This window comes from Kazachstania africana, chromosome 2 (genome assembly GCF_000304475.1).
Source record: "Kazachstania africana CBS 2517 chromosome 2, complete genome".
NCBI classification, from domain to species: domain Eukaryota; kingdom Fungi; phylum Ascomycota; class Saccharomycetes; order Saccharomycetales; family Saccharomycetaceae; genus Kazachstania; species Kazachstania africana.
The window spans coordinates 230,750-250,885 of NC_018941.1; the positions used below are offsets into that span (position 1 = coordinate 230,750).

The 20,136-nt window shown below is 36.1% G+C and overlaps 11 protein-coding genes and 1 non-coding gene across 12 annotated transcripts; 3 read left to right on the forward strand and 9 right to left on the reverse strand.

The window, feature by feature from the left end:
- Positions 1 to 93: 93 nt before the first annotated feature.
- RCI37 (Rci37p) lies at positions 94 to 1,029 on the reverse strand (the record flags this gene model as incomplete). The annotated part of the gene is made up of 1 exon (XM_003955509.1): positions 94 to 1,029. The coding sequence occupies one exon, from the start codon at positions 1,027 to 1,029 to the stop codon at positions 94 to 96; it is 936 nt and encodes a 311-aa protein (XP_003955558.1).
- A 224-nt stretch (positions 1,030 to 1,253) lies between these two features.
- Positions 1,254 to 2,144, forward strand: SEC28 (coatomer subunit epsilon; the record flags this gene model as incomplete). The annotated part of the gene is made up of 1 exon (XM_003955510.1): positions 1,254 to 2,144. The coding sequence occupies one exon, from the start codon at positions 1,254 to 1,256 to the stop codon at positions 2,142 to 2,144; it is 891 nt and encodes a 296-aa protein (XP_003955559.1).
- A 248-nt stretch (positions 2,145 to 2,392) lies between these two features.
- RPN2 (proteasome regulatory particle base subunit RPN2) lies at positions 2,393 to 5,200 on the reverse strand (the record flags this gene model as incomplete). Its single annotated transcript, XM_003955511.1, has 1 exon — positions 2,393 to 5,200. One exon carries the CDS (start codon positions 5,198 to 5,200, stop codon positions 2,393 to 2,395), a length of 2,808 nt encoding a protein of 935 aa, XP_003955560.1.
- Positions 5,201 to 5,503: 303 nt separating this feature from the next.
- Positions 5,504 to 6,904, reverse strand: SER33 (phosphoglycerate dehydrogenase SER33; the record flags this gene model as incomplete). Its single annotated transcript, XM_003955512.1, has 1 exon — positions 5,504 to 6,904. The coding sequence occupies one exon, from the start codon at positions 6,902 to 6,904 to the stop codon at positions 5,504 to 5,506; it is 1,401 nt and encodes a 466-aa protein (XP_003955561.1).
- Positions 6,905 to 7,234: 330 nt separating this feature from the next.
- Positions 7,235 to 10,208, reverse strand: SPO22 (Spo22p; the record flags this gene model as incomplete). Its single annotated transcript, XM_003955513.1, has 2 exons — positions 7,235 to 10,071; positions 10,160 to 10,208. 2 exons carry the CDS (start codon positions 10,206 to 10,208, stop codon positions 7,235 to 7,237), a joined length of 2,886 nt encoding a protein of 961 aa, XP_003955562.1.
- Positions 10,209 to 10,455: 247 nt separating this feature from the next.
- KAFR0B01290 (uncharacterized protein) lies at positions 10,456 to 11,061 on the reverse strand (the record flags this gene model as incomplete). The annotated part of the gene is made up of 1 exon (XM_003955514.1): positions 10,456 to 11,061. One exon carries the CDS (start codon positions 11,059 to 11,061, stop codon positions 10,456 to 10,458), a length of 606 nt encoding a protein of 201 aa, XP_003955563.1.
- A 487-nt stretch (positions 11,062 to 11,548) lies between these two features.
- HOP1 (Hop1p) lies at positions 11,549 to 13,396 on the forward strand (the record flags this gene model as incomplete). Its single annotated transcript, XM_003955515.1, has 1 exon — positions 11,549 to 13,396. One exon carries the CDS (start codon positions 11,549 to 11,551, stop codon positions 13,394 to 13,396), a length of 1,848 nt encoding a protein of 615 aa, XP_003955564.1.
- Positions 13,397 to 13,481: 85 nt separating this feature from the next.
- Positions 13,482 to 14,717, reverse strand: PCI8 (Pci8p; the record flags this gene model as incomplete). Its single annotated transcript, XM_003955516.1, has 1 exon — positions 13,482 to 14,717. One exon carries the CDS (start codon positions 14,715 to 14,717, stop codon positions 13,482 to 13,484), a length of 1,236 nt encoding a protein of 411 aa, XP_003955565.1.
- A 195-nt stretch (positions 14,718 to 14,912) lies between these two features.
- On the reverse strand, positions 14,913 to 15,707 carry MAM33 (Mam33p; the record flags this gene model as incomplete). The annotated part of the gene is made up of 1 exon (XM_003955517.1): positions 14,913 to 15,707. The coding sequence occupies one exon, from the start codon at positions 15,705 to 15,707 to the stop codon at positions 14,913 to 14,915; it is 795 nt and encodes a 264-aa protein (XP_003955566.1).
- Positions 15,708 to 16,352: 645 nt separating this feature from the next.
- KAFR0Btrna5A lies at positions 16,353 to 16,425 on the forward strand. Its single transcript has one exon. It is a non-coding gene; the product is annotated as a tRNA-Ala (tRNA).
- Positions 16,426 to 16,736: 311 nt separating this feature from the next.
- RPS24B (40S ribosomal protein eS24) lies at positions 16,737 to 17,598 on the reverse strand (the record flags this gene model as incomplete). Its single annotated transcript, XM_003955518.1, has 2 exons — positions 16,737 to 17,141; positions 17,596 to 17,598. The coding sequence occupies 2 exons, from the start codon at positions 17,596 to 17,598 to the stop codon at positions 16,737 to 16,739; spliced, it is 408 nt and encodes a 135-aa protein (XP_003955567.1).
- Positions 17,599 to 18,092: 494 nt separating this feature from the next.
- KAFR0B01340 (uncharacterized protein) lies at positions 18,093 to 20,069 on the reverse strand (the record flags this gene model as incomplete). Its single annotated transcript, XM_003955519.1, has 1 exon — positions 18,093 to 20,069. The coding sequence occupies one exon, from the start codon at positions 20,067 to 20,069 to the stop codon at positions 18,093 to 18,095; it is 1,977 nt and encodes a 658-aa protein (XP_003955568.1).
- Between the last annotated feature and the right edge of the window lie 67 nt (positions 20,070 to 20,136).

Consider the following 20,136-nt stretch of genomic DNA (forward strand, 5'->3'; position numbering starts at 1 on the left):
GTTGAAAACAGTTTATTGTGGTTTTTAAAATTAAATAAGTGCTATTTTCTGTTTTAAGAATATATATTTAATAGAAAGGTAAGACATGTTCAGTTAAGATCTTCTTTCATTTCCAAGAAGTTCCTCAAATTCAGATTGTGTTGGCCTTTCAATGGGAAGTCCATCGTGATCGTCACCAGCAAGGGTGGGCAAATCACCGAAGCCTTCAATTCCCTCATTTCCTGATTGTTGTTCCCCAGACCAAGCAGGAGGGTTTCTAACTTTATCCCACGATGATTCAGTCCCATTATCTTGTCTAACTTTGTTCCAAGAATCCGAAGGTCCAGGATTGCTGCCTGAATAGTTTTGCACTTGATCCTTATCCTCTTCCTTTCCTTTTCCTGAAACACGGTCTTTATAGAGACCCAATGGATCTCTTTGATGCATAAATGGGGACACTTGGAAATTGTCACCTCTTAATTCTTTTAATTGCTGAATTTTCAGTCTAGGATCTGGAAATTTTCTTTCAGGATGCTCGGAAGTCAAATAAAAATACGATGCCCATTTTGTACTAGCTCCATTTTTCAGTAGAGCCATCATTTCATACTGTCTCTGTGCACGCGGCTTAGCCTGATCAGTAAAAAAGTCATCATCCCCGTATGTGTTCTTATGACTTAAAGATCCATTGGGGTCCAGTTTCTTCAATTGATTTTTATAGGCCCGCATGCCAGAAAGATGGGTAGCTCCAAAGAGAGCAAACATTCCCAGTAAAAAGCTTCTTCCAACATTGACACCCTTGATTGATTTAGTCTTATAGAACTGCCATGCAAATGGGCTACAAAACACTGCAGAAAACCCTAACCATCCACCATACGCCTGCGATCGTGCAATATTTCGGTATGCGTTTGACAGAACCAATCTGTCTTCCTTATTCAATACTTCATCCTTTTCGTGAAACTCAACTGCTGCCCGGTAAGCCTTTCGAAACCACGGCTTATTAAATGGTTCTGGTAACTCCACTTCCTTTGCATCACTTGTATCCACTACCATAACCAAATACGTGTATAGAACCCAGCTGTCTTATCTTGATTAAATTACTAGATTGCAATAGGTCTAAACGTTCGATGAGTTTGGTTAATTTTGAATATATATATACCTTAATGTTACCCGGAAATACTGAGAATATCAAGAAAAAACAAACAGATAATACGAAAGAGTGATTTATGATCAAAAGGCCAATCTTTTCATTGCCACGAACTGGGAAAATCATGCCAATGGATTACTTTGCTATAAAACAAAACTATTACTCTGGGAACTATGTTGATGCCTTGAAGGAGATCGAGAGTTCTCACGGCTCAGATAGCGATGAAACACTAATTTTTTACAGATCCAAAGTTCAATTAGCCCTACAAAAATATACACCTGGAACCAATTCTACTAGATTAGCGAAATTATTCGATTTATATTACTCTTTCCTACAGTCGAAGGATATCAGTGAATTGAAGGCTGAAGTAAACGAAGAAAGCACGAAACCTTATGAATTGAATATCCTTGCTACTGCATTAGCCATCTTAGGCAAGCTCGATGATGCTTTGAAGTACTGTGTTAAGGGTATTGACAGCGAAGAACAATTAGGAAAGACAGAATTACTATTATGTGCCGTTGAAGTGGCCTTATTGAATGGTAAATTTTCGATTGCTAGCACCATCTTTGAAAATTATACTTCCCTGGACGATTTTGCAGTTTCTAGCGAAAATGAACTAATAATTAATTTGGCTGAATCTTACATAAAGTTTGCCACCAACAAAGATACTACGGGTTCGAATTTCTACTATTATGAGGAATTAGCTCAAACTTTCCCAACGTGGAAAACTCAACTCGGACTGATGAATTTACATTTACAGCAAGGCAATATCGTTGAGGCTCAAGGAATTGTTGACTTATTAGAATCAGACTATTATAGTGTCAATCAAAAGGAGGCAGCTGATTTGTATAAACCGCATTTTTTGGCAAATAAAATTACTTTATCAATCATGCAAGGCGCATCCAATACTGAGGATTTGAAGAACCAGCTGGCTGATTTAGATCCAGAACATTCGTTAATCAAAAGTGATAAACAAGTAAACGCTAAATTCGATGAAATAGTCGCCAGATATAGCTCATAATTACGATGCAGCTTCTCAAATAACATATATACAGATATATTTTAAGAATTATTAGAAGGCCACTTTTAGAAGAGTTTTGTGCTTTTGAGCTAATTTTCTTTCTCTACAAAATCGCAGCATCAAAACTTCACATCGTCTCAATAGTGTACTACACTTTATTTAGTATACATTAAATGAATGAAGATTATTCTTTTATATATGTTTAAGGGAATCAGTATTTTCGTTTATTTATTACAATGGTATTTACTTTAGGCATCTATTATTTTGTCAAAATCTAATTCATCCTTTACAATGAACTCTGATGGTAGTGGTGCATCAATATCTTTACTAGATCTAACTGTCTCAATGGTTTCAATAGGTTCTTCTGGTTTAGTGTCATGAACAATAATTATACCACTTGTGTTCTTCGATTTACGAATTGGAACAAAACGGCCATCCTTGATAAACGAAACATATCTGGCTTGCTGTGGCAGCACACGACTCATGTTCGCGAGCTTAAATGGTGTTGAAGAGTATTTATTCTTATAGTATTCGTCATTTTCAGTTGGCTTTTGTTCTTCTGCCTTTGCACTTAGCTCTTTTTCCTCTAACTTTTTCGTTTCTTCCGCCTTCGTATCCTTTTTAGTCTTCTTTGCTCTAGCTTTAGCTCTTGCTGTCGTCGATAAAACAGCAGTAGCGACCTTTTCAACTTCTTTGTCAGCTTCTTCTTCGTACATCTTTCTGTAATCGAAAACGCCCTCCTTGGCGTAGCAATTTAATTCAAAATCAGGAATGGCTAAATCGCTACCACGAACAGCAATGGCGACTGTTGGTGTGAATGCTAAAGATAAAAAGTGGGATAATGGGAACCAATACCAAAACTGAGAGAACATAGCTAACCCAACAATGGATTTAGCATCCAATGTACCAGTTTCTGGATTTTCGAGTTGAATAGTAACATTACGTCCACCTGCATTCATGATACCTTGTGCCACACATGCACCGAATTTAGCCAAACCTTCTTGATGCTTGTTAGTCATGACATTCAAGAAAGTCTTGTTAATCTCAGCTACTCTTGGATTCAATTTTTCGGTTTGTTGAATCATGATCATAGATGAAGCGATCATAGCTGCTTGACGAACGAAATCAACTGGATCCTTCATTAAAGGTTCCAAAACATCTAATGCAGAATCAAGTGCTTTACCAGCACATGAAATACCTAATGCAAATGCAGTACCGCAACGAACATGGGGATTATGTGAATTTGCTAATAATTCGACAATTTTTGGAACGGTCGTGTAATCACGTAAAAGAAGAAAACCTAAGGATGTAACAGCCGCTCTTCTAACATCATCATTTGAATCAGAAACAGCAAAATGTAATAATTTCTTGACAGCTTTGTTATTACCTGTACCAACATAAGCTAACCCAACAGTATAAGCACCACCGTAACGTATTAGAGGATCCTCATTATTCAACATGCTGTCAATGATTTCATCTGCTTGTTCTTGACGGCCATAGTTGATTAGTGACATTGCCATAGCAATACCACGCTTGATATTACCATGCTTAGTCTCTTGGGCAAAAGCAAAAATATCTTCATCATCACCAGTACCTAGCTTACTCAACCCAAAACCTAAAGCAGCAGCCTCACCGGAATTGGCTAGATCACTATAAAGAACTGCTTTGAGGGATTCATTGACACCCATTTCATCGACACCCATCGCAGCTAAACCCAATCCCAGGGAGGCACCATGCATTAGAATATCGATATCCTCATCGCCAATATAGTTCATATTTTCATCAATATTTTCAATTAGGAAATCAAGAATATCTGTACCAAACCCAGCGTATATTAAACCCAATGCATATAAGGAACCACCTTTGATATAACGAGAAGTTGCGCGACTACCAGGTAAGTATGGCGCCATGACTTTCTTACCATCAACTAAATTACCCTTATGAATTACACCTAAAGATGCAGTAGCAGTAAATTTGGCCCAGTTTTGAGCTTTGCCTAGCCAGGATAGGTTAGCTTTAATGAATGAGTTGTCGGTTGTGCCAGCATGCATGAAACCGTTGGCTACACTAACAGCTGTGTGGAATAATGAATATTTACCATCCAAGGAAGATTTAGCTTTGTTCAAAAGGCCTACGTCAATGTTGCTTTTCTTAAGCAAGAAAGTGTTGCGGAAATCACAGGTCGGTACACCTGATAATATATGTACTAATTTCTGATCATATTTTCTTTGACGTAACTCAGCAGCCAATGCAGTCAATAGACCTTGGGTTGCTGAAGAGACTAAATCAAATGCGATTTGGTATGAAACTTCTTGGTTGCCGTCTATTCTTAGTTTTTCAAAAAGTTCAACGGCAGAATTAGAGTCATTTAAATTAACAATTAATTTACAGACAGTATAGTAATCGATAGACTCCATTGCCATTGAAATTTTGAATAATAGATCTAATATTTTGGTTTTGAAGGCAGTGTTTGAAACAGTTGTGGTTGCGGCAGTTAAGACATAATTTATCAATTTTAAAGTGTTTGATTCGGTGTCTTCTTTCAATCTAGAACTTAAAATGGCCTCTACAATATCTAATCTAAGACCTTCCATTGCGATACCGACAGCTAATTTGAACTCGGTTGCCTTTATACATTTATCCAACATTCTTTCAAAAATTGATGTCAATTTTGGGTCGATTTCACTTTTATTCTGCTCATCCTCAAATTTCTTACCAGAGAGTTCAATGTATAATTCAATGCTCTTTGAAACAATGGTTTCGACAAATTGAGTCTTTTCATCTATATCAAAACATTCTTCGGCAGCTAATGCATATTTAACTGCTGGCTCATATTCACCCAAGTTGTAATAAACTTTGGATGCAACGAGAGCAGCCATCTTACGATTTGAAAATGAGCTGTCATCATATAAGGCTTCAATGTCGGGCAAGTCGTTCGAAACTTCGGGCCATTCTTGGTCTACGATTCCGTTGATTGATTGTAAAGCGTATGATTTTACGGAATCATCATTTTCCTTGAGTAATGCCAATAATGGAGTTGCAGATGTTAATGACATTATAATTCTGGAGGAATTTTGTAATTTAGGCGCTAAAATTGGTTCAATAAATTGAGTAATTTAATCTACCAAACCACCCTATATATACTTTCTGTACATATTAAGATATTTCTGAAAAGTTCTCTTTATTTTGCCACCGAAGGAACTCTCGCTATACTATCAAAAAAAACAGGAATAAAAACCATTACCCGACTTTTACTTGAAAGGCGAGTAATATTATGCAGTCGCAAAATTGATCATTCTTAGATGAGCAATAACTAGGTTGTATCAGGATTCTATATAATTGATAATTCTTTTGAGATGCTAGTATAATATTCTAACTGAAATTTTAGCATTTGTTTGGTTCAAACTGTCGTAAAGCTGCTTGATTTCATCTTGACTAACTGAAGAAATATCAATCATCAAATATGCGATATTATCACGTGAATCAGAAAACTGTTTGTCAATGTTGTGATCGGCAAGAATATCATTAACTGTCTTTAATACACCCGGGATGTTCTTATGAATGTATAATATACGAACTGTGTTTTCTTTGTCCAGCGCTAATGTTTTTAGACTGATTTCCGGCAGGTTGACCGAACTGACAGAGGTTCCTTCATTGATATATTTGCTTAACATGTGTGCCACTTCATTTCCAATGACACATTGTGCTTCTTCTGTGGAGCCACCTATATGAGGGGTCAAAATAACATTTGGTAAAGAAATTAATTCTGAGGTCCAGTTATTCAAGGTATCATTGTAAACACCCGAGGCATTGTTAGCTGGCTCACTGGGAAACACATCAAACGCCGCGCCAGCAACTTTCTCAGCCTTCATGACAGTAAGTAATGATGAAATATCTACGACAGTGCCTCTTGAAGCATTGATGACATATGCTCCATCCTTCATGGCTGAAAATTGTGGTGCTGATAGCATGTTTTTGGTTTCTGGAGTTGCTGGAACATGGCATGTTACAAAGTCAGCTTTATTCAACAGCTCATTCAAAGTAGACATTTGTTTTGCAGTTCCTAATGGCATAATAGTAACAATATCATAGTAGAGGACATGCATGCCCAACGACTCTGCAAGGACAGACAATTGAGATCCAATATGGCCATAACCTATAATACCTAAAGTTTTACCTCTTACTTCCCAGCATCTGCTTGAAACTTTGTTCCAAGTGCCCGTATGAAGTTCGATTGATCGATCTCCAATTTGTCTGGCAAGAGTAATGATCTCTGCTATGACCAATTCAGCGACTGATCTCGAGTTGGAAAATGGTGACTTGAATACTGCGACCCCAATACTGGCAGCATAGTCGATATCAACTTGATTTGTACCAATACAGAAGCAACCAATAACAATTAACTTTTTTGCATGCTCTAGAATTTTTGCTGTTAACTTTGTCTTGGATCTTATTCCAATTGCGTGTACATCTTTGATTTTTTCAATTAGGCAATCCTCTGTAAGTGCTCCATTATAAGATTCCACTTGATAACCTTGCTCTTGAAAAATATTGGTCGCACTTTGATTGACATTTTCTAGTAATAGGATTTTGATATCTCCCGGAGAAAATGGCTTTAGAGCTTTTGGCTGCCTTGAAACGCTTAAGCGATGACGTAAACTGTCGATAAAAGTCTGGATAGGCGATGCTGAGATGGTATCTGCCTTAGGTTCAAAAGTGATATCTTGCTGGGCAGCATTTTGTAAATTTATAATGTTCATGATTTGTGAGATAGTTATTCTTTCCCTCAAATCTGATATGAAACAAGAAACTGTTCGACTTAGCTCAAAGTTGAACTCAAGCTCGTTCAAAGATATACATAAAACATCTTGGCACCCTTCGAGTTTATTTTGAACTCAATCTTCCAAAATGTGGCGACATGCCTCTTCAGTCAGACGCACTGTTTGCATTCCGAAGGCGACAGAGAGAAAAGAAAAAAATGGTAAGAACAGGTGAGGTTACTACATTAAGCACACAAATGTAAAGCAAACGACGTTAAATCGACTTCTCTCGTAGATTCAAAAACAATTTCTCTCGTGAATTTAAATAATTTATAGTGATAGAAAACTCTCAATCTGGCTGTCTGAGTAAGCTGCATTAGGTGCCAATGATTTCCATAAATCTTTTAACTGTGTGACCATTCCATTGTTGACTAATTTTGCGAAGTCTAAAGCATCTTTAAACCAGCGCATTGCCTCATCTTTCTTCTCAGCTATTAGATTATTTATTCCAACATTCCAACAGAGTGTAGCGATTAACTCTACCTCTTGTTTCAATGTGTCAGATGCAGAGGTATTACTTGAAAAATTAATTTTCAACCTTGTTAATAATCTGCCGCTGAAGTCACTTAGTTTATCATCTACGTTATGTTCCAAGAGAGTCCTTAACCAGAAGCAAACATAAATATCACTAATGTCCATATTACTTAAATTTCTTTCAAGCACAGAAGATATTATTTCAATTTGTAAAAATTCAGGCAAATCAGTAAGGATCAAAACAGCATCCACTAGCATGCACTCAATTTCCATATTTTGATAACGCTGTGTTATCTCTAACAGGTGACCTAATTTTTGGCGATCTCTCGTTTCTAACAAGATGTCGTAATATATTGATACAGCATCCACAAGCAAGATGTCAAGCAGGCCAACCTGCTCTTTTTGTAATGAAAGTTCGATTTCTTTATTTTCTTTTAATTTCATTATTTCGTGTAAAACCTGTTCAGCCTGCTTTTCAAATTCTGGCTTTATTGAACTCCTTCTCGAAACATAAATATCAAGAAGTGAGCATTTAAGCTGCCAATATTCGTAATGAAACATCTTGGGTACTGTAAATTCGTTCAATGGAATCATGTCCATAAAATTCTTCGCAAGTTTTGTGAAATTTTGTAATTGATCATTAGTGATGACTGGAGCGTTGTCAAATCTAACAGCAGTGTTATAAGCAACAGATGCAAACCATTCTATTTCATCCACAGAAATTGACTCTTCTACTACCTCATCATTAGTCTTTTCCCTCATGTGAATATGATTTGATAACATCAGCTTTTGTAGGCAAGTCAAAGCTTTTTGTAGTAGAATAGCAATCGTGTTGAAATAATTTGTTATGGCAGATTCCTCTTTTTCAGCAAGCTTGATAATCATCTGTATGGTGTACCGAATTAAACAAAGAGTCGGTACCGACCAATTTGTGGTCGTGCCTTTACCTTGTTCCTTATCTTGAAGTTTTTCAAATAGTAAGGTGACTCCACTGACGACTAGTTCTGGAAGCTTCTTACATTCTGTTATTGCCAGTATAAAGGCGTTTATTGAATTGTCTTCATCTGAATTTTTTATCTTTTCCAGGCATTGAAGAACTGAACTCTTGTCGTTTTTTTGCAAGGAAATTTTTGTCATTAATAATTGTGTCAGAGGTGATTTTTTATCAAATTCTTTCATTTTATGATAAACTTTTTCAGCATTTTCAAAATCTTCGTTCATTATATAGCAGGATTGTAATGCTCTCTGAATTTTGGCAATTTCTGTGTAATCTTTACAAAATAGTTCATCAAGAGCTAATTCATAATAATTGATAGCTTCATTATATTTTTCCATTTTTTCTAATTTCTTTCCACTATTCCATAATAGAGTAATTATACATGATACAGTATTTTTTGTTAATCTATGCATTAAAATTTTTTTTAAATTCTCACAGAAAGTCTCTAAACTCTTAAGAATGTCTGATTCATTCATAGTTTTGGATTGCGTAGTAATGAAAACGCGTGTTAACAATAATTTTTCTAATAGTTCAGTTTCCTGTTGAGGATCAATTTTGTTTGTGAACATATAGTCTAATGATACTAAAGCCATTTTTGTATTTGCTTCTGCAAATTCATTTATACAACCCATTATTGATTCAAAATTTGAGCTGATATCAACTGAGGTAATCATTCTTATAAGAATTTCATTTATTGAATCATAATCAGTAATATCTTTTTTCTTAATTAAGCTGACGTTTAAGATATAAGGTTCGATTTTTCTTGAATATTCAGATTGCAAAGCATTGAGGTATGATTCACACTCATTTAAATCCGTAAATTGGGTAATTAGGCATTTTGTTAATAAAATCAGATTTTTGTAACGAATATTGGAATAATCGATATGAGCTTTTAAATTTTCAACTGGTAATTCTAAAAAAGAGTGAACTTCTTTAAGAAAGAAGATGACGTCTAGCAAATGTGAAGTTTCATTATCTTTATGCAAATCTGTCATAGCATTATAAATTACTCTTGTGACTTCTATTAATAAATCATTTTGAATTATTTCCAAATTGTCTCTGATGCCAACTTTCCCATAGTAAATTTTAGCTGTCTCAATGTCATTATCCTTCAGTACCAACTGGAAATTAAGTATATAAAACTCAAATTTTAGAGTTTTCAATTCTGTTGATTCCACAGTTGTTAGGTCTTTGACTTCATTCAGAATTCTCAGATAAGTGTCAGCATTCTCGTTTACTTTATTTATTAAGTTGGCTTCTTGTATCTTATAATCTAAAATTGTTTTCAAACAATTGACGTAGCATTTGAAAGTTCTTAGCTTCATATTTACGGTCGGTACTAAACTTTCATGGACAGATAAAAGGATGGAACTGAATAATTTGCACCGCATCAAAAGGACATTCTGATCATGATTCGCCTTTATTGCTATTGCTATGCTATTCCATAGCGAAGAAGAAGAATTTTCTAATTTCAAAATTACGTCATCATCAATTAAGATATCGGAAGATCTGAAAGATTTATTGTATTTGATAGCCACCGGTTGTAATGCATCTATCTTGTTTATAATGGTACTAGAACTGACAGCATCTATTGAATTTATTTCAAATACTTGGGAGGTTATCCAATTTGCCACCTCTACACTCATTTCATGACAGACCATGTTAGTATACAATAAAGTTTTGGAAATAGTTCCTTCCAAACGGATATAAAACAAACTACATACCGCAGAACTCAATAAGCGTTGATTTAAAAGTCGATATAACCTCAGGCATGATTCTCAATCTTGCTTCAATATTTGGCAGACGAGAAAGAAAAGTCTTATTCCTTTTTCTGTCGCTTTCCCTTTATATACTTGGTACATGTAAAAAAAATTTAGCCGCCAAAAGGAACATTTTCTACATGAGAAGCTTCATTAATATCAAAAATTATATAAAACTAAAGTATCCAAATAACAAGAGAAGAAGTAGTCTTGATTTGTAATGTCTTTCTTTGATTTTTATTTTTTTTTTGGGTATATGCTTAAGAGGTTAAGTTCAAACTGCTTGTGATGCTGTGATGAGAAGGGCTCCTGAATGCGTGAATGTAGGATAAATCATCACCACCCAGAACACTTGCAGTGCTATCTACTTCGCTGCGAGACAGCTCACTAGCGGGTTTATTTTGATCTAGGAGACTGTCCAAGGAGTCTATGGCAGACAGTTGTTTGTCATTGTTCAACAATTTCATTTTTTCTCTTAAAGTCATGGGAGGCAGATTTGATAGGTCGGATAGATCGTGATGTTTCTTCTTATTGGTAATACTGGAACTACTTCCATTATAATTCATACTGTTCAGTAAGTTTAACGAATATTGAGGAATCCCGTCCCTCTTAAACTTTGAACCTTCAACGCCGTCCTTTGTCGCTGTCATTGACATGGCTGAATTCAGTGAGCATCGCGAAATAGATCTTGAAACACCCATCTCAGATGGGTCTAATTCATAGACAGCTTTCATTGAAAAATCGTCAGTATTTGCATCCAAATTACTGTCAGTAACTGATGTCAAACACGAACCAGCTCCGTCACGCGATGAAATAGCAGACCCAACATCCTTAGCCGAGACTGCTGGTGATTTAACAGCGCACATTCTTGTTCTGAAAGTTGTTTTTTTTTCCACTTTACCTGAACTAGTTTAGCTCCTTTGATGAACTCAGTTTAACTAGTAACCGATGTACTAATTTTCTAGTTTCTTCTCTATATTAAAGCTTGAGAATTTCCCTTTATATTCTTTTATCCTATTATATACTACTACTATTACTACTGCTACTTTATTCTCTTCTAACCTTACTGAATACCCTCTTACAATGTCCAGCTTTTGTAATGTATATGTACTCTCTGTGCTACTTTAAACGCACATTTTATATCTTATCGTAAAGCATCTCTCTCTATCAGCGAACGGCTCTAACCGTCAAATTCCGAAATTGTGTGCGGGGTAACGAATATTGATCGTTTTTAACGGAGATTAAGCTGGGCGGCTAAAATAGGTTTTTTGACAGGAGAAATGCATATATATATAAAGGTAGAATAAGGATGTACATTCAACCAAAAATATCCTGTATCGAGTTAAACTAACAATGTCTACAAACCAGCTGGTGCTCACGAAGCAGAAGCCGCCTGCAACTAAAACTGCGATCACTATTGAACAATCGCAGAAGCTAGTACAGACCATGCTAACCATGTCTTTTGGTTGTATAGCATTTCTTAGAGGTTTATTCCCTGATGAGAATTTCATAGATCAAAGATTTGTACCTGAAAAAGTGGATAAGAACTATAACAAACAGACGGCGTCACACGCAAATTCGATTAAAATTAAAACTTTACTTAGAGGGAAATCAAAAGATGCAGATCTTTTATTAGATTGGTTAGAAAAAGGTGTTTTCCAGTCAGTAAAATTAAGATATCTGAAAATGTTAAGTTTAGAGATATTTTTAGATGAAGATAACCCAGCAGAACTTATTGAAAACTATTGTTTTAAATTCGATTACAATTTTAATGATAATTCTGTTAGTATGAAAATTAATGATGACAAGGACTCAATTTCTTTGCTAGATTCGAGAAAAATGGCACAACAATTAATGAGGAGATTTATTATAATAACGCAGTCTCTCGACCCATTACCACAGAAGAAATTCCTCAATATGAAACTGATGTTCAATGATTCTGTTGATCCGGATTATCAGCCAACTATGTTTAGAGATGCCACATTCGATAAAAGAGCGACCATCCAAATACCTCTTTCTTCGAATTTAGAAAGCTGTTCCGCTGGTAATTTAAATACAAATTTCCAGAAGCTTAATCTGAATGTCTACTCCGCAGCTGATAATACTACTAAAGAAGGTACTCGCCAGATTGATCCCTTCGAAATTGCTTTAGACGCTGAGGAAGAGGAGCAAGTTCAATCTCAAAGTATCCTAAAAGCAGGATCAGTACAATTTGTTGACAGTCCAACTACAAATGTCCTCAGTAAATTTTTGAACTCATCACAACCCAGTATTCAGCCTACGCAAAAAGCCTTCCAGAATTATACTCAAGAGGTTGGCACTCGTAGTACATTGGGGCAAATAGAAAATAGTCAGGGCAGATGTGAGTGTTCAATCCCATGTACCCAGTCTGCAAGTAGTGTGAAAAAATGTAAACTTTGTAAAAGAGAGCTGCATGGAATTTGTTACGGCAATTGTGGTCGTCCAATGGTGGAGGCATGCTTGACTTGTTTAGTTGGTGAAACCCACTGGGGTTTCAAATCTGATGAATTCAAAGATTTAATGATTTTAAGAAGATGTTACAGATTTATGGCCAGAAAGCGTGGAAGTGTGAGTTCAGTATTGGCTTTCTTTGAGCAAGTGGTACCTGCTGATTTGTTAGACAAAGAGTATATGGAAAGAATAAAATTTGCAGTAGCAGTGCTATTTCACGATAACATTTTTACATTAGAGGATGATCAAAATCGAAAAAGGACGCAAACTAAAAGAGTCAGTAACTCGGTTATGATTGACGTCGATGGCGGGCTACTTATTAATTATAATAAACAATTATTAAAAGGTGAAAGACACATATGGAACTTCAGTTATACATCTCCTAAGGCACATTCCTGTTACATGGATGTTTTTGCTAAATCAACAAGTCAGTTTGAAGAATGGCTACAAGAAATTAAAGAGTTGAGGTTAATTTGTAAAAATCCAACCAGCGAATTACCAGCAATGGAAAAGCTGGCAATTGATGATGATCATGATCTTAACACACAAGATCCGATTATAATTAGGTCAAAAAGGAAAAATATTGATCTAGAACAATACTTAAAGGATGAAAACAGTTCTCTTATCATATCTGATACAATTGACATGAAAAAGCAACATGATGAACCTGCTAGCAAAAAAATAAGGAAGATCAGTGTTTCGAAAAAAACGTTAAAGAGCATCTGGTGATGAAGTTTTTTTAACAGAGAATCAATACCTGTCATAGCTATTAATTACCTACTTATGTCCTAGATGCACCTTATAGAATATATAATTATATATCACTCATATCACTGTCATTATTAAGATCAGTAATGTCCATTTTCCCTTCTTCGCTATTTGTAGAATTAAGACCTTGAGTAGATGCCTCTTGTATAAAGTCCCTCAGTTGTTGCAATCTCTTCCTTTTGTCCTGAATAACAGTCTCAATATCTCTTTCATTTCTCTGCAAACTCTTCAATGGGTGATTATATACGTGAGTCTGATTGAATACCAGAGTATCCTTGTCTTCGAATTCAACATTTATATGAGCTGATGATATTAATAACTCAACTTCTTTTTTTATTAGGGAATTGTCAATTTTAAGAATATTAGCTAAGTATGATATTTTCAATTTTTGAGAAATTTTGAAATAAAAAATATAGATTTTGGTTCTCATTAAAGTCTGTGCAAATGACCAATGTTTACCTAGAAATATACTTCTTTGACACAGTTGATCTATTTCAACATGCCAAATTCCAAAAAACTTTTGAAAATTAATGTGAATTATTAATTTCATCAATTTTAATGACAATGGGTATACCTTGAAAAATATTTCATTAGATTTTATGTGAATGAAATCCTTGTAGCTTGAGAATGGGATGGAGATAATAATAGAAATTGTCACTGCCAGTAAAATTTCATCAGTCGAAATGAAATCATATTTTGCCCCGACAGTTTGAAATGATGCTATCAGATCATTATCTAAGTTCAAATAGCGAAAAAACTTGTAGCAGCAATCAAAATATTTTCTTTGTAGATAATACGCCATGCATATCAGTAATATGATTTTTCTATAAGAATTTATCTCATCGGGATTTTGTACGTCGTTCACACTGTTATGAATACGATATTCAAGTTGTTCCAAAGCCTTGAAATTCTTCTGTAACATCAATACCTGAGCCACTTGTTCAACATGTCTGTAATAGCCCACGTTGGCTACAGTCTTGCTGCTCTCTAGGATATACAGAGCGTCGTTATAATCATGCGATATTATCTTTTCTAAAACAGTAGCATTTCTTGCAGTGCCCATCGATGAAGCTTGAAACAAGTTATTTCCACGACTATTTGGTGTTATTGCTGAAGACAGCTTGATCCAGTGAGGTGAATTTGTGTAGCCGATATCGTATAGGTAGTTAATTGCCCTTGCTGCTATCTGTTCTCTCTCATTTGGTATACCATACTTATTCTCTAATAAGTAAGCAGCCCTCTCAACTAGTATTGGACCACTGAACCTGTCTAAAATGGTCATTGAGCCCATGTTCTTGTATATGTGAATCGCAACGGTTGAAAAATCAAAGAGGTTTAAAAAAGGTAAAACCTACGTTCTATATAAATACAGAAAACTGAAGATTCCACATTAGAACAGATAACTAAATAAATATCATATATAAAGTCGAAATTGTATTTACATGAATGAGCAAAGAGAACTATTGGTAGTGTCAGCTCAGTTGAAGAAAGATTTCATTTTTGACAACCAATCAATATATTCATTATTTTCTTTAAACTCAGAGTAGGAAGTAATAAAGGAGGCCAACTCTTGATTAATCCCTCTGTTTTCCAAGTATAACTCCAAAGATTCTTGTAATTCCTCATCTAAGTTTGAAAATGGGGGACCGTGATATAGTAATTCCCTATTCATTTGGGCTTCGGCAGATTGATCGGTAGCATCCTTTGTAGATTTGTATGGAGTAACGCTATCGACATAGAACGTACCTTCTTGTAAGTTTAATAAAAGCTCGAAGGATAATGTTGAACTATTGCCATCTTTTGTAACAATAACATTGACGTTGGCAAAGTTGTCAGCGAAAGACTCGTCAAAATCTTCTTCTTCGTTTTCTTGTGTCATTGTTTGCTCATTGATAGCAGTATCATATGGCAAATTGGCAATTTGAGCTACATCAAAAACTACGTTGATTGTTTCTTTGGTTTCACCATTGGTTTTTGTTATTTGGGCCTCGTTCTTCCCTGGTGTTTCAATAATTTTGAATTTGTTCTTCGTGAGAAACGAAGTCAATGCTTCAGGCAATTGTTCCTGCTCTGAAAATGCCTCTTGTTCGATTTTCAATTCAGATGAAAGAATATTGCTTACATTTTGTCTATGTTGGTTCCAAGCATTTGAAGTACTTGTCAATGTTCTTATACTTGGGCTTACCCCTCTTCTAAGGCAGCTTCTTGAAACCACACGTCTAGCAACAGGGAGTGCAATTTTAGCACTATATCCTAATAATCTGAATGACATTATCCTAGATTTAGCTTTTGAGCTTGCTTTATTCTCAATATTTTGAAGCCTTTGCTAAGGACCCTCTTGATTTTTTCGTAATACTCGATATGTGACTCTCCAAATCATATTCAAAGCAAAGATCATTTTTAAAAAGTCATCGAATAGAAAAGCGTACTAGCCAATAAGACCAAATGATGCGGCTCACAAGACACTATTTGATCTGTTATCACACTAGTGGCTATACGTGCAGCCATTGAAAGTGCTAAAGTGTAAATCACGTGATTCTATGTGCACGGACCCCGTAGTAGATGATTACAGTTCAGTACGGAAGTCTAGTATCACGGATTCTATTAGACTCACCCTGCTGAGGCTCTTAGAGATTATATATGAGACAGTTTCATGGATATTCTACGCTTGTTTCATTGCCTTTCGTTACTTTATGTATGTTACTTCGAAAAAAATATCGACCTATTACGATGCTTCGCGAATAAAAACAAGAGTTAATTCTCTTACAAGCTTGGCATGTCTCGCAATTCTATCAAAAGTAACAATAATGAAAGTACAAATACCTTCAAGGGGTTCTGCTTCGCTTAAGCGTATATATAGAGAGAGTTAGCAACCCTCGGTTAGGAAGTGACATATCTTACATGAACATAAAATTTAGGGCACGTGGCGCAGTTGGTAGCGCGCTTCCCTTGCAAGGAAGAGGTCATCGGTTCGATTCCGGTCGCGTCCATATATTTTTCACTATTTCAATATAATAATACAGTCATTTTATTTCAGCAAACTGTCAGCATAGACAAATTCAAGTTCCAATTGATATGTAGGCGACCATTTCCTTATCAGCATTTTTATGGTAAATGTCTTCCAAAAAGGTTTTGATCCTAACTCTTCCATGAATTTTATCAAAGGTTTTAAAAAACTACATCTTGAATTTATGAGGTGTCTCTAATTTTTACAATTATGAGATTATAATACTTATATTATATATTTATGTGGTAATTTAAGTTTAGCAAAATAAAGAAGTTTACATCATCATTATTTTTCTTAATCAGCATTACGACGAGCCATCTTCTTAGCTCTTCTCTTACCGGTACCAAAGACCTTCTTGTCTCTGTTCTTCTTTTGTTTTCTTTGTTGTCTGGAAGCCTTTTCAACCTTTTCAGCTAAACCGTATCTAACTAATCTGTAGGTTGGTTCGAACTTCTTGGCGTCAGCAACAGAGTTGTAGACTAAACCGAAACCAGTAGACTTGGAACCACCGAATTGAGTTCTGAAACCAAAGACGGAAACAGCGTCCTTTTCAGCCTTGTAGACTTCAGCTAATTTTTCACGTAATTCATCCTTAGAAACGTTGGCCTTGTTTGGATGTAAAACGTCAACAACGAATTGCTTTCTAGCTAATAATGGATTAGTGATGACCTTTCTGGTACGAATAGTGACAGCGTCAGACTGTAAAATAATAAAAAATTATGTTAGTACCCTGTTAAGTTTTCTTAAAAGATATAGGTGGGGATGAGTATGCACTAAAGCTCCATAATTTTCAGTATAAAATACATTTCCTTTATTTCAGCTGGCTCGTAACATACGCCTAAGAATATCATTCCAATAAATCAGTTAACGTCTGGATATTTTGAAACATTTTATATTTTGAATTGCCAGAATAAGGTAATTCCATATGGTTCTCATTTACTGTATATTTTCCATGAAGTCGCAAACAACTTCGTGTGCATAATATCAGAATCAGCCAGAGCTGTATCTCTTAATATCGAGCATGGAGCTCCTCTCATATTTCCTTATATGCCATCTTTATACGTCAATATCTCATTTCTAGCACTTTAGCTCTTTTTTTGAATAGCTCCAAATCAGTAGCTCATAATAACACCCTTCGCAGACTCAAACATACCATTTCTACTATTGCTTTTGGTGCCCTTACAAATTGCAACTTTCACTAGCCATATCTTAAATGATACTTTCAATATATTGCTTGAAAAACATCGCTCCCATTGCGAGCCGAAGGGCTTTCCTGCTAGGATCTTAGCCGAGAGGTCTCAATCCCTAGAGAGAGCCTTTCCAGTAGACGGACGGGCTACTGGGGATTTCCACCTAGCCGTAGAAGCCCGATCCGAACTTTAGTCAACTCGAATGCCTTTAATGAATTTTCAGAATTTTTCAACGCACACAATTTTTCGAAACGATAACGGGAAGTTTTGGATTTTCTGAAAATAAAATAATTGCTGTAATGTGCGGGTGTCTACGGGGTATGGGTCTGACAGTCAAAAATTATCACCGAGATCTCAGCCGTGGAGTTTAAAAGAAGAGGTAGGAAACGAATAGTCATAATGTAGAAGTTACAAAAAAGATTCTATAAGTGTATATATTGTTCATATTATCATCAAATCATCAAGACACACCCGGGAGTGGATCGTGCCATTCACATTGGGGCCATTTAAGAGTGCCCGCATTCGTGTAGTCACCCCGTTCTTCCCTTGGTGCCCTGGTAGATGCTCTTGCCACTCTAAAGTATAATTCGACCGAATCGGTTTCACTTTCTTGTAGTGCTTGCTTGAGCATATTGTCTAAAGTTGGGCTCTCGGTCAACAAAGTATCGATATCCACTGTATAGTTAGTACCTACATAAACCTCGAAATCATTCATTAGTAAGGAAAATCCATCGAGTGAATCATTATCTGTCACATTTGGTTGTAGTTGCCAAGAGAGCGCATGTAAATGCATTTTGTCAAATACAAACACTGGAGGCTCAGAAAGAGCACCGGCTTCACCTCTTAATAAAGCAACGTCTGTTTCTACAATGCTGGCGAAATCCCATCTTGAAACACCGGAAAGGACTAACCCAATTAATATGCCCTGAAATAAATATGCTGAACTTCCCCTCGTTGCACAACCTGGCACCAAAATTGTCCCCAATATATAGTGGTGAATCCTCAAGTTCAATCCAGGGATTGAAGCAAGAGTGACTAATCCAAAAATCAGTAGAAGATAAATTTTCAAATATTTTCTGAATCTCCCTGATTTCCATAACGAGTAAGCTTGAATAATTGCACAGGTCAAAATAGTACCTGCAATACAACTTACAGCTAATAATGCACCAGCTTGCTCTTTAAGATCTCTTGCAGTTAGTCTATCCACTGGTAATCTATCAAATGTGATATTATTCATTATGCCCAACCACAGCATTGGATACCATAGAAGTATCTTAGCTAGAGGCGAACCATTTTCGAGTGTCCTTTTCACGGCACATTTCCAAAGAACATAAAGAACAAAGCAGAGTGGCAGTAGCCTCTGAAATCCAACACTAAAAAGTTCATAGACAGTTGCCATATCGTGTGGATCGGTCAATAAAGGTGGGTCTAATGCTAAGACTAAAGTCCAATAACCCGTTATAGTACTTATCCAGTATCCATAAATGCTCTCAAAGAGGTAAAAGACTGGTAATCCGAAAAGTATATTTATCGTCACCACTGCTGCCCTAGGGTCATAACAGCCGTTAAGAATGCCACTTTTAATTGATCTGAATGAATATGATCCCGGAAAAAAGGAGCCAAAGAAGATTGAAAGGTCTGTGCCATGCTTGCCTTCTATTGAGGGAAACTCTGATTGAAATCCTTCCGAAGTCAGTCTTGCGCATCCCCCATAAAGAGGCGACACTATTCCAGCATGGACAGCTGCCCCACATGGGAACGAATCAGCGCGGTATGGATAAGTAAGCATATCATCATTTTCTGTCGAAGAGTCCAGTCGACCTCCACCAATTTCATACCCCGTATATTTAATTCTATTATTGCCTACAGTAATGGCAGAATAAATCCATGCCCCTCTGTCGCACAATGCAGGACATCTAATAATATACTCCGCATTTTCAAATGGACCACAATCTTTTGCTTCAAGGCCACAAGCATTATTCTTCCCTTCCCAATTCAAATAAGAATTACAGCTTAGGGAAAAAATTGGCACTTTTTCACTGCCATCAGCAGGGTGGTAGTATGGCGCTCTTATCAAATATGGATGCAGCAGAAGAAACACTACTGAATACCATGCACTGCAATAGATAATTAATAGCACGATTCTTATAAGTTTATTAGGAAATCGCTTCATAAAGACTTGTTCCGGAAATGAATCGACAAATGCTGTCCATGACCACTTTGATGGAAAAGAAGGCGGCAAGTCCACTGGTTCCCTTGGACCTTTCCATAATTTAATAAAAAACCTCTTCGCTGGATGTTTATTCCTCAAAAGAAGCCATTCTTCTTTGATGTCTACTTGGCTCGTTTTATTTTCGTCTAAATTGGGAGCTGGGAACTCCTGGAGCTCTATTGGCTCTGGTTCTATATCTAAAAAATCATTGTTTCTCTTCTGCATGAAAAGCGTTCTTGGTGTTACTTGTCTAGGGAATTACAGAATTGAAAGCAAATAAATAGCCGTTCTA